The sequence below is a fragment of the Elephas maximus genome, chromosome 2 (assembly GCF_024166365.1).
Source record: "Elephas maximus indicus isolate mEleMax1 chromosome 2, mEleMax1 primary haplotype, whole genome shotgun sequence".
NCBI classification, from domain to species: Eukaryota; Metazoa; Chordata; class Mammalia; order Proboscidea; family Elephantidae; genus Elephas; species Elephas maximus.
Window position 1 is genome coordinate 101739527 of NC_064820.1, and position 13432 is coordinate 101752958.

At 34.6% G+C, this 13432-nt stretch overlaps 1 protein-coding gene across 6 annotated transcripts in view; it reads right to left on the reverse strand.

Moving 5' to 3' along the window:
• The window catches only part of KIAA0825 (KIAA0825 ortholog), a 445920-nt gene that overhangs the window by 368944 nt on the left and 63544 nt on the right, over window positions 1-13432 (reverse strand). For 5 of the 6 annotated variants that reach the window (XM_049867904.1, XM_049867915.1, XM_049867914.1 and 2 more), the window contains exons 4-5: window positions 7423-7591; window positions 3389-4058 (exon numbers count right to left, since the gene is read on the reverse strand). In XM_049867904.1, the coding sequence (XP_049723861.1) occupies window positions 3389-4058; window positions 7423-7591 (839 nt within the window). The remainder of the gene's footprint in view (window positions 1-3388; window positions 4059-7422; window positions 7592-13432) is intronic. The other variant, XM_049867902.1, reaches the window with a different exon arrangement.

Here is a 13432-nt window from a genome sequence, read left to right on the forward strand (position 1 = left end):
GGGTGAAGACATGCCATAGCCTTCTACAAGCCTTAGTCATGTCTACGACCATCCTCTCTCATGCCAATGCTTCTTTTTGTATGCTCTTTGTATCCTGGGCTCAACATATTTCTTCCCCTTTCCATGAGATTGTCACTCAGGTGGTCAGAGTGACAACTCCACCACTGCTGTTTACAGCATAGTAGGAGGAATGGCTACTTTGGGAAGTGGAGAGAGAATAGGGTGACTTTTGACTGGCTTTCTTTCCAGTTTTCATCTGTGCCTCACTAGTCCAAAGTTCCAACTTCTCTATCTGTATGGGATCAACAACAACTCCAAAGATTAGATAGGAACCTGTGAGGTCTGTTAGTCCATGTACATGGGGGAGGAACAACTCAGAAAAAGAGGGTGAGAATGGCTGTTCAACTCAAAGAACATAATCGATGTCACTAAATTGTACATGTAGAAATTGTTGAACTGATGTATGTTTTGCTGTGTATATTCTCAACAACTACAACAAAAAAATAAATTATATATAAAAAAATCCCATCTTCTCTTTGTTTTGAGAGCCTTCTTTACCCTGAAGGGTCTTTTCATGCCCCATCCCTTGTGTTGTGGTTAGGTGCTATCAGGTCAGTTCTGACTCATGGCGATCCCATGTACAACAGAACAAAATGCTGTCTGCTCCTGTGCCATCCTCACAATCGTTGCTGTGTTTGAGTCCGTTGGTACCATTTTTAAATGAAATAGCAAGGGACTTTGCAAGGGAAGTGGTTTTAGAAGTCACTAGGTCCAATCTCTCACTTGCTGCAGATTTTTAGAAACCTTCCAAATATTTAAAGGCATTTATCCAGGGGTGGATTAACCAGTAAGCAAGGTATGCAAAGGTTTACAGTGAGCAAGGTACACACGGGCTTAACTGTGTTTACTTTCTAATCTGTAGTGCTACAATTTCACATGGCTTCCACCACATCACCTGGTAAAACAGGTGAAACTGTAGCCCTGTTGATTAGTAAGTAAGCACAAGTAAGCCCGTGCATACTTTGCTTGTTGGTACTCCGATTCCTGCATGTATCATATTCTCTTGTCTTTCCCATTCAAACTAAAAATAGTTGCAGGAAAAATTCAGGTTAAGATCTACAGGGACCATGAAATTTCCCTTACGATTAAAATCTCCACATCGCGTATTTTCATATTAAAACACAAAAGGATTTATTTCACTGTAATTTACTACAAATAAACAATTCTCCTTTTTACCCCAGACCCTGAGAAAAGAAACTTTTGTTAAATCCAAAGGAAATGAAATCTTAATGGTAAAATTAATTTGATCATTTAATCATGCCAAATACAACCTGTTGCCATCAACTCAATTCCGACTCATAGCGACCCTACAGGACAGAGTAGAACTGCCCAATAGAGTTTCCAAGGAGCCCCTGGTGGATTCCAACTGCTGACCTTTTGGTTAGCAACCGTAGCTCTTGACCACTATGCTACCACGGTTTCCATGCCAAATACAGACAAAGAAAAATGTTACAATATAAGAATGGCATTGGTTCTCTTAAAATGAAGACGACACATGAGTTCTAACTGCCACACAGCAAAGTGTTTAACTGTTTGTGCCACAAAGTCTCCTTTTGCTCATGGCAGCTGCTCAATAAAACTGAACTAAATTGGTTTTCAGGCAGCCCACTTGAACAATAGTATTTGAAATTTCTTTAACAGAAGGCAAGGCATTTAATCTTATATTTTGAGACAAAGTCCAACAAACAGCACAGTGGTTGAAAGCATGGGTCTTGGAATCACAAAGACCTACTTATGAGTCCTGACTGAATATGAATCCTGACTGCATACAACATGACACTGGGCAAACTAATGTTTCTAAGCTTCAGCTTCCTTGTTTATGAAATTAGGATAATAAGGCATGGGATGTGCTCAGCACAACGCTTGACAAATGGAAACAGCTCAGCTGATATATGGTTTATACCAAAGTTCAGATAAAGGAGATTGAGAAAGATCAGTGCATCTAGACTTGTAGAAAATGTGGAAAAATTTTGGTGTTAGAGTAGACATGCTTAGTTTTCTCTCACAAATGGGAAAACACCTCAATATCAGCCCTAAAGGCTCCATAGCAACTTACACATATTTTCAACCATATGGATCTTTTCTTCTGTTATAAACTATATTTAGCACATATAAAACTTTCATATAGAAAACACTTTATAAGTAAGAATTTATTTAGAGAATATAACAATTTTTGAAAACAAGTGCAGTCTCAAAATGCATTTAAAAATTTATGTGCTAACAATTAAAATGAAAGTCTATTTGCTTTGAGCAAAATTATAATGTTACTAAATTAACTGATTTTGCATTCTGCCATAACCAAAACTTGGCTGATGCATCTCTGTTCTGTGAGGTGACGCAGTTTCCAGAGAAAAATGATTTTTTAAAAAAGAAAACAGTAAATTACTTGAAAATTGATATAGTATAGTAATTTGGTACTCTGGCATTTTATTAAAGGAATAAAAACAGTGAGTTGTGGCAATTTAAAAAAATGATCATAAATTCAAAGATCCATAACAATTCATTAAATGATAATTTTGAAACACTGAACCAACAATACAATTTATAAACCTGTTTTGAAGTACACCTCAGAGTTTTACGTAAAAGCACACCTAACAATAATTCTCAAAATAATTATATTTTTACCTGACTTCGTGTCACTACTGGGACACTAAACTGTGACCGAAAAAAAAGTTATTATATCACAATAATTTCCTTCCTTTTTTCTTTACTATTTAATTTAAATAAAATTAGGAATTTTCAAAGCATCTTTTATTTATATACATTCTTAAAGAAAAAAATTAGAGGAATATTAAAAATTAGTTATAGTTCAAATGCTATCCTTCCTAACCAATTACAACGTAAAATTTTATAATTAATGTTTCAAAATTGTTCCTTATTAGAACTGGTTGACTAAAACATGATAATTTTAAACTTTCAATTTTAGTTAATGCAAATATAAACAAATTTCCAACAATTCTTCTTTTTACCTAATAATGCTTGGGTTTCAGAAGATACAATAAGCTAAAAATTATACTTATGAAACGGTTTCACCCACTACTTTACTATTTGTCATATGCAATCAAAACAAAAAACCTTTTTATTTGCAATATATTTGGCTTACATTTCCAATATTTTTAATAACTTAAAAAGGGGTTAAGCACTTCTATTACTACTCTTACAGAAAAACACTTGCATAAGAGAAACATGTTCTATAAATTTTTATAACATTTATTTTCTGACTTATGTTGAAGTTTTCAATGCACTTTAACCAAAAAGAAAAATCTTAGACAATTAAAGCTATCAATTGCTTAAGTGAAACCAAACAGAAATTTTAAATGTCACTAACCCAAAGCATGTACTGCTCCTCTATGCTTGCTGGAGCTCTTGCTTGTTTTAACCACACGAACAGTTTTTTCTTTGAACTGCAGCTCACAAAATTTTTCAAGAAATTTTGCCATTTCTTCTGTAACCGTATTCAGGTAGGTTTTTGTAATGAATTTCGCTGTTGAGGATGGAGCTAAAATCTCATGTAGTGTATTAAAATCCTCTTGTATCATTGAGTATAACTTAAGCATTGCACTTTGGTATTCATGAACCATTAAGTCTAAATTTGATTCTCTGCTGTAAGAAGGAAAGCAGTTTTGCAGAAGGTTAGCCAAAAGTTTATTCTGTATGTTTTGGTACTTGACTATAACTTCTGATTCTGGATAAAAGAACAAGAGTTGCTGTATGCACTGATTTTTCAATAAAATTTTCTGCTGTGAATTGTTTACTTCATTATGGCTTTGTAGTTTGTTCACTAAGAAGCGTCGAAGATGCAGTCTTATGTCATCCCATGTAGACTTTACATCCATAGAGGAATGATCTTCAACGGAATGAAGAGAAGTCCTAGAGAGGAATTGGAAAGTTGTCCCACTTAGAGTAGATGGGAATGAAACACTGCTTTCACAGGAGAGGCCCCAAAGTAAATCCAGAATCATTTCCTCTTGATTTTGTTCATTCTTCAACAAACCCTGCTAATAAAAGTAAATTATAACATTAGAAATATGATTAGCTGCCAGAGTAACAGAAAAAAAAAATTTCTACAGTCATAAACAGCTTCATAAAAATTTATTTCAATTTAGAATCAATACTCCCATGCTCTTCAAGAATTTTTTTTCCATTTGAAATTTAATCAATTTTAGGTATCTTAGAATGTCAGCTTTGAGGTCTGTTATATTTTGTAAGCCCAGCTGATGAACTATCCTTTTAATTAGATTTCTAGACATACAGTTTTTGCACTGCATTACCCATCCCCAATATAGCCTGAGCTGTATGAAAGCTGCAGTTTAAAAATTCTAAATAAAAACCTATTGAAGTTTGTTCCTATGACAAAATAAATTCAGGATCATGCCCCTAATTAATTCCTCGCAGATAATTTTCATGCCTGAGTGGGTACATTTATTATTATAAAATCCCAAAGGAACATACAATGCTTTAAAGTCATTCTATAATAGAACAGAGACCTTTAAATATAGTACGTGCCTAGGGGTTACTAATAGCTGCCATCCTGAGAAATAAACTTTAACACATATAAGGATTTTTAACTTTCATTTAAATTCCTTTTTGAGAATCATGTTAAGAAATATCTTACTTTGAAAATTAATCTGAGAATATTTCAGTGCTCTCTAAAGAAATAAGTAACTCAAAACGGGAAAAAAATAATCTCAGAATCGTTCCCCAAAAGATGGTATGAAATTATTCCTTTATACTTTCCGTGCTAAGAGAAAATCATAGTGAGTTTAATTAAGGATAGTAAATGGGCTAAAAAATACTTTCTTGGACTTTGAATTATACACACACACACACATTCCTCTTACATGCTGACTTTCCTAATTATGTCTGTATCAGCTAATATTGAAATTAGTTCATATTCTCAAAGTAGAAACAAGCCGATTATAAAAGAAATGGAAGCAAGGTTCAAGTGGCATAAAATCAGGCTGGCTGTGAGATTTCTTACTGACAAATATACCATAGGTGTGTGTGATTCAGAATTATGAACAACTCCTAGACAAATTCCAGGAATTTGTTCTCATTCTAAGCTTTTTCAATGTCTCATTTAATGTTCTGTCTGTAATTAATAATGTTTAATATCTATACAGTGTTTTATTATATAAAAAAAATTTTTTCCATACATTTCTGTTTTACTCATAAGGAAAACTGTGACATAGTTAAATCCCCTGTTTACAGATAAGGACACTAAATCTCAGCGTGCTTAAGTGACTGTCCAAAAGTCACACAATAATGAGAAACAGCCAGGAAAGAACCTGCGGCTTCATTCTCCTAGTCCACGTTCGAATACACTCTAGAAATCCACAAAGTACCATGTGACTTTCTGTAGCTGGTTTCTCATTTTTCCTTCCCTACTTCCCTTCACCTCCTCTGCCTCTGTCTCTGTGTCTTTCTCTAACTCTTTCTCTTCCTCTCTATTTAGTTCTTTTGATACTTCTAGAACAGGTCAGCATTATGGTAAATTCTATAAAGCAAATGAGTAATATTAGTGCCTCAGCCTTACATTTCTTTAAATTGGCCAGTAACTGTAAATTTTTGATCAAGCAAAGAATAATAGATTACAGAGGTTTAAAACATGTGGTTACTATGATTGCTTAAATTTTGAAAATGATGTCAGTATAATCGTCAAAATGAGGACCTCAGTTTCTCATTTCAATAGCCAAATCATTAACAGAGAAAAAATTTCTATGGAAAAAAAAATAAATGTATGAAAAATGCTGTCAAGTTTGACACTTTCAGTAGATAAAAACTTGATAATAAGGTCATTTTAATCTAGATCTGTTTTAAAAATGCTTCCTTCCTGAAAATAACATGATCAATTATGTTAAAAAATCTAGGTCTGGAACAAACCTATCGGTCTAATAAATTTGAACAAACTAAGGTGGCCTTTCCCCTGCAGTGAATACAGAATGACTTATGTGTGACAGATTAAAGATAATTAAAAGCTTTTGCTTTTAATTAAATGCGAAAGCATTATTACATCAATATTAATGAAAGTTAGTACACGTGGCTTTTAATAGAAATTAAGAAATAACTATACCCATATTTATTCTTCAAGGCTCCACCTTCAGGAGATAATGGGTGAGAGGATTTTCTTAAAAGAATAAGGCTTCAGGGCACATAGTCCTCCTTTCTCTTCCTTTTATTAATTTGTAAACATTAAAGAGACATCTGTAATAATAACGATGGCCAAAAACTATTTTCATCTGATTCTGTCATCCTGAGCCATCTACAACCTCAAGATATTTTCCACATCTGCCTTAGTCAATGTTTGATGTTTAGACAAAAACAATGCCTTTTTTCCCCTAAATTAAATTAAAACCATATCTATTTAACTACAGAAATAACTCCTTTTTAAAAATTACACAGTTTCTCTGGGAAACTGCTTTTGCAAACTAGGCCCCCTAACAGACATAGGTGTAATAAAACAAATGTTCTTATTATTGAAGACTACAAAACTTGCTCTAACATAGAGGCTGGTGAGTATCCAAGAATGAGCAATGTAATAATTCTCCATCAATTAACTGCATGCAGCCTTGTACAAATTACTGCCTTCATGAAAAGCAATGGTGTAACTGCAGGCTGAGAAGGCAGGAAGGGAATGAGAAAGACCAATTCATAGATAGACTCGATGGGGGTCTTACCATGCCGAGCATTGAGCAAGTGAATAAATGTGAGGCGACACAAACTATAATAAACTTGTCTGATAGATGACTAAAGAAATTCTATGAGGTGTTTGGAGTAAAGAAAGATGTTCCAACATTTATAAATATGGGATTCCTTATACTTTCTTTAAGTTCAAATTTCATCAATGTTACTTGCTTCATGTGTTAATGATTGGTCATTTTGTGAAACATGGGGGAATATAAACTTAATTATCCAAGCAACTTAACCTGTAAAGAAGGTGAGTGAGAAAAACAGTACTGCCATAGGCTTGAATAAAAATATACTAAAAAAAAAAAAAAAAGATTTTGGTTTTCAAATCCTGACAGTATGTACTGAAGAGTAAAGGTAGAAACTTTTTAAAAAATGCTGCATGGTATACAGCAAACCACAAATCACCCAGGAATTATAATATTTAATCTACACTTGCACAAAACTTCATTTTACTGATAAAAATCATAGTAAAAAATAAAAACAAATAGTTCACTGGATTCTATTAGGGATATGAGAACAAAACAAAACAAAGACTCAAACCCCTAGATATGACAGGGTAATATGGTCACTAAAATCAACACATTCATATGGAAACTGAAGGAAGTGTATTCCCTGTTCACCCACCCACTCCACCTTAAAGCAAAGTTGGTTTTTTGTATTTTTTTGTCTTACCATTGTTTTGAGGAATCTTATCAAATCTCCATGGGGAATGGAAGGTGACTTAGATGAGTTATAACTATAGTTGTTAAGCCATTCAAAGCAGTCAGTTGTTGTTTGAAGCTGTACATCTGGACGCTGTTTGTTAACTTCTGACTGTATTTCTTTAATGCAATGTTCTATGCTACAAAAAAGAAAAGAAAAAAGAATTTGGTAGGAAGTAGGTATGATTCCATCCTATTACATCACAGGCACCAAAACGTTTGCATGTGGTACATGCGTGCATGTAATTTACAAAATTATAAAACATTCTTATGATAATAAAATAATAACCAAGAGACTACGTATTTTCAGTCATAATTGAAAACTGAGAGTTCACATTTTCTGGCAGTAAGAAATGCAATAGGAGAACTATAAAGCATCTATTCAGAGATGAATTAGAAATTCTTCGGTGTTAAAACAAAAATCAAGCAGAGATGCAGTGCAATAACGGTCCTTTAGATAGACAGTAGATGGAAGGCAGAGATAAAATACTCCCGGTGACTACAAAAACCAGAAACGTATATAATCTACTAATAGGTGAATAACTGTATCAATTATGGAAAACTTCAATCAATGGGATATTAAGTCATAAAACAGTTACAAAGAGCTTGTAATTTTAAAACTTGCAAAGGGTACAAGTTGTAAATACATTATTACTACAGCTAGGTACCTTTGTCCTCCCATCAACTCCACTCCAAACAAAAATAAAAAACAGAAACATACAAAAATGGTTATTAAAAAAAAAAAAAGATTGGAAGGACATGAAGCAAAAGGTTGATAGGAATTATCTTCAGGTGATAAAATTAATTTAAAAATTAATTTTAGTTTTCTATATTTTCTAAATTTTTATTAGGCACATGCATTGCTTTAAAGATGAAATTCTTCACCTACAAAAAAAAAAAGTAAAGAAAGAAAACATAAATTTAGAACTGAGAAAAAAAATGCCCAGTGGAATCTTACATGTTGTATCTGTTTAAAAAATATCATTCAAAGTATCCTTAGCTCTGATTCTAAACAAACGTGCTATGTTAATTTTCATATAAAAAACTGTGCATTCATGGTTATAAATTATAAATAAATAAATTTATCTTTGTGGGGTAAACTGTTGATCATAAGCACAGTGCCATCTGTGGAGCCACATGGATATGACATATTACTACCACCTGATGGCAGCATATCTAAACTGCAACAAAGCTTGTCAACAGGCAAATACTATTGAAGCTGAACCCCCCCCCACCCCAAACGGACAGCTATGCATTTGTCTTTTAAAAGTATTAAGAAAGAGTTGTTACTAAAAGGTAAAGCTATCATTTAGAAAATATCATTGCTATTAATTATAGATTACATGTGATAGAACCATGTGGACTTTGGAAACCAAGCTTTGATTATTACAACTGATGTCAGATGAAAGACTCTTCCAAATTCATCAGGTGTGGGCTGCCCATAAAACATATACTGCAAAAAGATTTAAGGAAGACTTTACAGGAAACTTCTGAGCATAAGTGAATTCAAACTGAATTACTTTGAAACAAATACATTCTGGGAATCAAAGAGCCTTTTCATAAAAACAAAGAACTTAAATGAAAAACAATACCTCCTCTGGCCACAGTCAGGCCACTCAATTTCCTGATGGGACAGCGTTATTCAGGAATACCAGTTCTAAGTCTGGCAAGAGATTGGCATGTATTTTCTTAACTTCGAAGGACTGAGAAACATGATGCCCTAAGAATACACCTTGACTCTAGGGACCCTTTATCAAAGGTTTTTATTATAGCATCCTCATGTGTCTCATTCAATGCAACCTAATAGATTACAGCAATGTGAATCACAAAGGCTCAGTGGTTAGTCTACCTAAATCTGTTTCAATCAAGACTCAGCTTTAGGGCTAATCTCTAACATCTGAACCTGGGTAGCCGCCAATAACTACAACTTACAAATAGGGTAAAGCTTTCAGAGGGCCAGATATTTTAGAAATTTGTTCTAACACTGATAAAGGGATTAAGCAGATGCATTTCAGACGACCTCCCTCCATGATACAAACTAATACGGTTAAGCTTGCTTTTAAAATCAATTTGTCACAAATTTTAAAATGTCAGAAATCATTTGTTACCTGTATTTGATTTTTGTTTTGAGTCATCGAAAAATCTCTTCTTGCTCTGCCATTCAACACTGTCTATAAATCTTGCTCAAAACACTTAACAGTTTGAAGTCTACGGATTTAATACTTGATAGTTACAAAAAGAATATTTGAAAATATAAGATGAATGTCAGTTTGGTGTGTAATCTGACAACTTATCTTCTTTAATTGAGGTCAAAATTTAAAAAATGAACTATCACATTTAAAGGCAACACTATTATATTGTTTTAAAATATGTGTAGTAATACCATTAATGGGGATAGTAATCTTGAGGAGACTTAAACGATGCAAGATCTTATGCTAGGTTTCCTGGCATAATAACATGGTACTTCTCTTTATTTGAGAAGCCCTGGTGGCGCAGTGGTTAAAACGCTTGACTGCTAACTGAAAGGTTGGCAGTTTGAAACCACCAGTGCCTCTGTGGGAGAAAGATGTGGCAGTCTGCTTCTGCAAAGATTTACAGCTTTAGAAACCCTATGGGGTCACTATAAGTTGGAACTGACTTGATGGCAGTGGGTTTTGGTTGGGTTTGTTTTTGTCTTTATTTGGGAGGTCTGGTGGTATAGTTGTTAAGGACCTAGCTGCTAACCAAAAGTTCGGTGGTTCAAACCCACCAGCCACCCCATGGGATAAAGATGTGGCAGTCTACTTCCTTAAACAATACAGCCTTGGAAACCCTACAGGGCAGTTCTACACCATCCTATAGTCTCACTATGAGTCAGAATCGACCCCATGGCAATGGGTTTGTTTTTTTTTTGTTGTGTTTTTATTTATGAAGTCCCTGAGTGGTGCAAACAGTTAAGCGCTGGACTATGAACAGAAAGATTAATGGTACAAGCCCACTCAGAGGCACGTGGGGAGAAAAGCCTGGTGATCTGGTTCTGAAAGGTTACAGCCTTGAAAACCCTATGGACCAAAGTTCTACTCTGCAACAGACGGGGTTGCCATGAGTCGAAACTGACTCGGCTGCAACTGGTTGGTCGGCTTGTCTTTATTTTAAGTGTTTTCTGTCTAACTATAAGATGCTTCAGACATTCTTTAGAAGCAATATCAGCCATGAAAAAATAAAAGGTAATTCAACTAGTACATTTACATTTGCCCAACGTTAGAGCAAAAAGGTAAAGTGTTTAAAATGGTAGACTATCTTCCCTAAACAGCTGAAATGCCTAAATTTATGCCATTTGTTGACTTATTAAGGATTTTTTAAAATAAAGCATCTTCTTAGCTTTATTTGTAATATCAGAATCACTGGCAACACCCTAAATATCTATCAACAGGAAGATGATTAGTTATATTCATTTCAGGGAAGAGAGCCACAAAAATAAAGTGGAAATACACTTATCAACACCAATGACTTATAATCATAACATTAAAGGGAAGAAAGTTACAAATTAATATACATAGTATGGTGCCATACATATACTAGCCTGAAAACTGGTCATACAATGCTACATATTGTTCAGGATTACAAATATAGGTAGCAAAAGTATAAGGGAATACACTGGAATGATGAACATCAAATTCATGAAAATCCTTACCTCTGGCAAGGTGGAAAAGGAATTAGGACGAGAATAGGAAGAGGTACGTAGAGAACCTTAACTATATTAGTAATGTTTTGCTTCTTAAGCTGGATAGTGGGCACACGAGTGTCCATCATAGTATTCTTATTTGCCTTTCATATATCTCAATGATTTAATAAATTTGAAACCCAACAAGCTTTAATCATAATAACTGAATTATCCAAGTTAATGAAGTGTGCAAGTAGATATATTACTGTTGTGTGTGAATCAATTTTTTAAAATATAATATGGAAGATGCTTTTTTAAAAGGATATTGTGGTAATTTTCTCATTGAGCATTCACTTCTATATTCCATGAGTATACAAAATGCTTATTGAATAAAGGCACATATTCAATAAACATTAACTGAGTGTTTAATATGTGTTAAGCACTGTGATATATACCAGGGATTCAAATATGAATAAGACATGGTCCCATTCCAAAAGAAATTCTATCTAGTGAAGAGAGAAGTTGTTGTTGCTGTTGGATGCCATCAAGTCAATTCTGACTCATAGCGACCCTACGTACAGCAGAACGTAACGTTGCCTGGTCCTGCACTACCCTCATAATCATTGCTGTATTTCAGCCCATTGTTGCAGCCACTGTGTCCTCCAACTCATCGAGGGTCTTCCTCTTTTTTGTTGACTATCTGTCTACTCTACCAAGCATGATGTCCTTCTCCAGGTACTGGCCCCTCCTGATAACATGGCCAAAGTACGGGAGATAAAGTCTTGCCATCCTTCCTTCCAAGGAGCACTCTGGCTCTATTTCTTCTAAAACAGACTAGTTCAATTTCTGGCAGTCCACGGAATATTCAGTATTCTTCACCAACAGCATAATTCAAAGGCATCAATTCTTCTTTGGTTTTTCTTATTCATTGTTAGGCTTTTGCACACATATGAGGCATTTGAAAATACCATGGCTTAGGTCAGGTGCATCTTAGTCCTCAAAGCGACATCTTTGCTTTTTAATACTTCAAAGAGGCCTTTTGCAGCAGATTTGCTCAATGCAATGTGTTGTTTGATTTCTTGGCTGCTGCTTCCATGGGTGTTGATTGTGCTTCTGAGTAAAATGAAATCCTTGACAACTTCAATCTTTTCTCCATTTATCATGATGTTGTTTATTGGTCTAGTTGTGAAGATTTTTGTTTTCTTTATGTTGAGGTGTAATCCATACTGAAGGCTGCAGTCTTTGATCTTCATCAGTAACTGCATCAAGTCCTCTTTGTTTTCAGCAAGCAAGGTTGTGTCATCTGCATATTGCAGGTTATTAATGAGTCTTCCACCAATTCTGATGCCATGTTCTTCTTCATATAGTCCAGCTTCTTGGATTATTTGCTCGGCTTGTGGATTGAATAAGTATGGTGAAAGGATATCTTCTTTCAGTGAGAGAGATAGACCTATATGAGATAAAAGAACTTGCTAAGAGGTGTGTACAAACTGCTAAGGGAGGACACAGGAGACAGCCACTAAATGTATCTGTGCGAAGTGTAGACAGGACTTCAAGGAGATTATATTGAAGAATATTGACATCTTAAGAAAAGTTGTGGAATCATTGCACTTGGAATTCCTGACACCTGGCTCCCCAGAATTCAGTGCTCATCATCCAACATCACAGTCATCTCACTTCAAAACTATATTTATTCAGATAACAAAACATACAAACTTATTTTTATGGTCACAACTACATTATGCATGTTCTATGTGTGCAAGTATGTATTTATAAAAAAAACTTTCTATCTTATTTCCAAAAGGGTTGGAATGTCCTACAATTAAATTAGGAAAGGTGTGTGTCAGGGTTGTATCCTTTCATCATACTTATTCAGTCTGTATGCTAAGCAAATAATCCGAGAAAGTAGACTATATGAAGAAGAATGCAGCATCAGGATTGGAGGAAGACTCATCAACAACCTGTGATATACAGATGACACAACTTTGCTTGCTGAAAGTGAAGGGAGCTTGAAGCACTTACTGATGAAGATGAAAGACTACAGCCTTCAGTATGGATTACACCTCAACATAAAACAAAAATCCTCACAACTGGACCAATAAGCAACATTATGATAAATGGAGAAAATATCGACTTTATCAAGGATTTTATTTTACTTGGAACCACAATCAATGACCATGGAAGCAACGGTCAAGAAATCAAATGATGTACTGCATTGAGTAAATCTGCTGCAAAAAACCTCCTTAAAGTGTTCAAAATCAAAGATGTCACTTTGAGGACTAAGGTGTGCCTGACCTAAGCCATTGTATTTTCAATTGCCCCATATGCATGTGAAAGC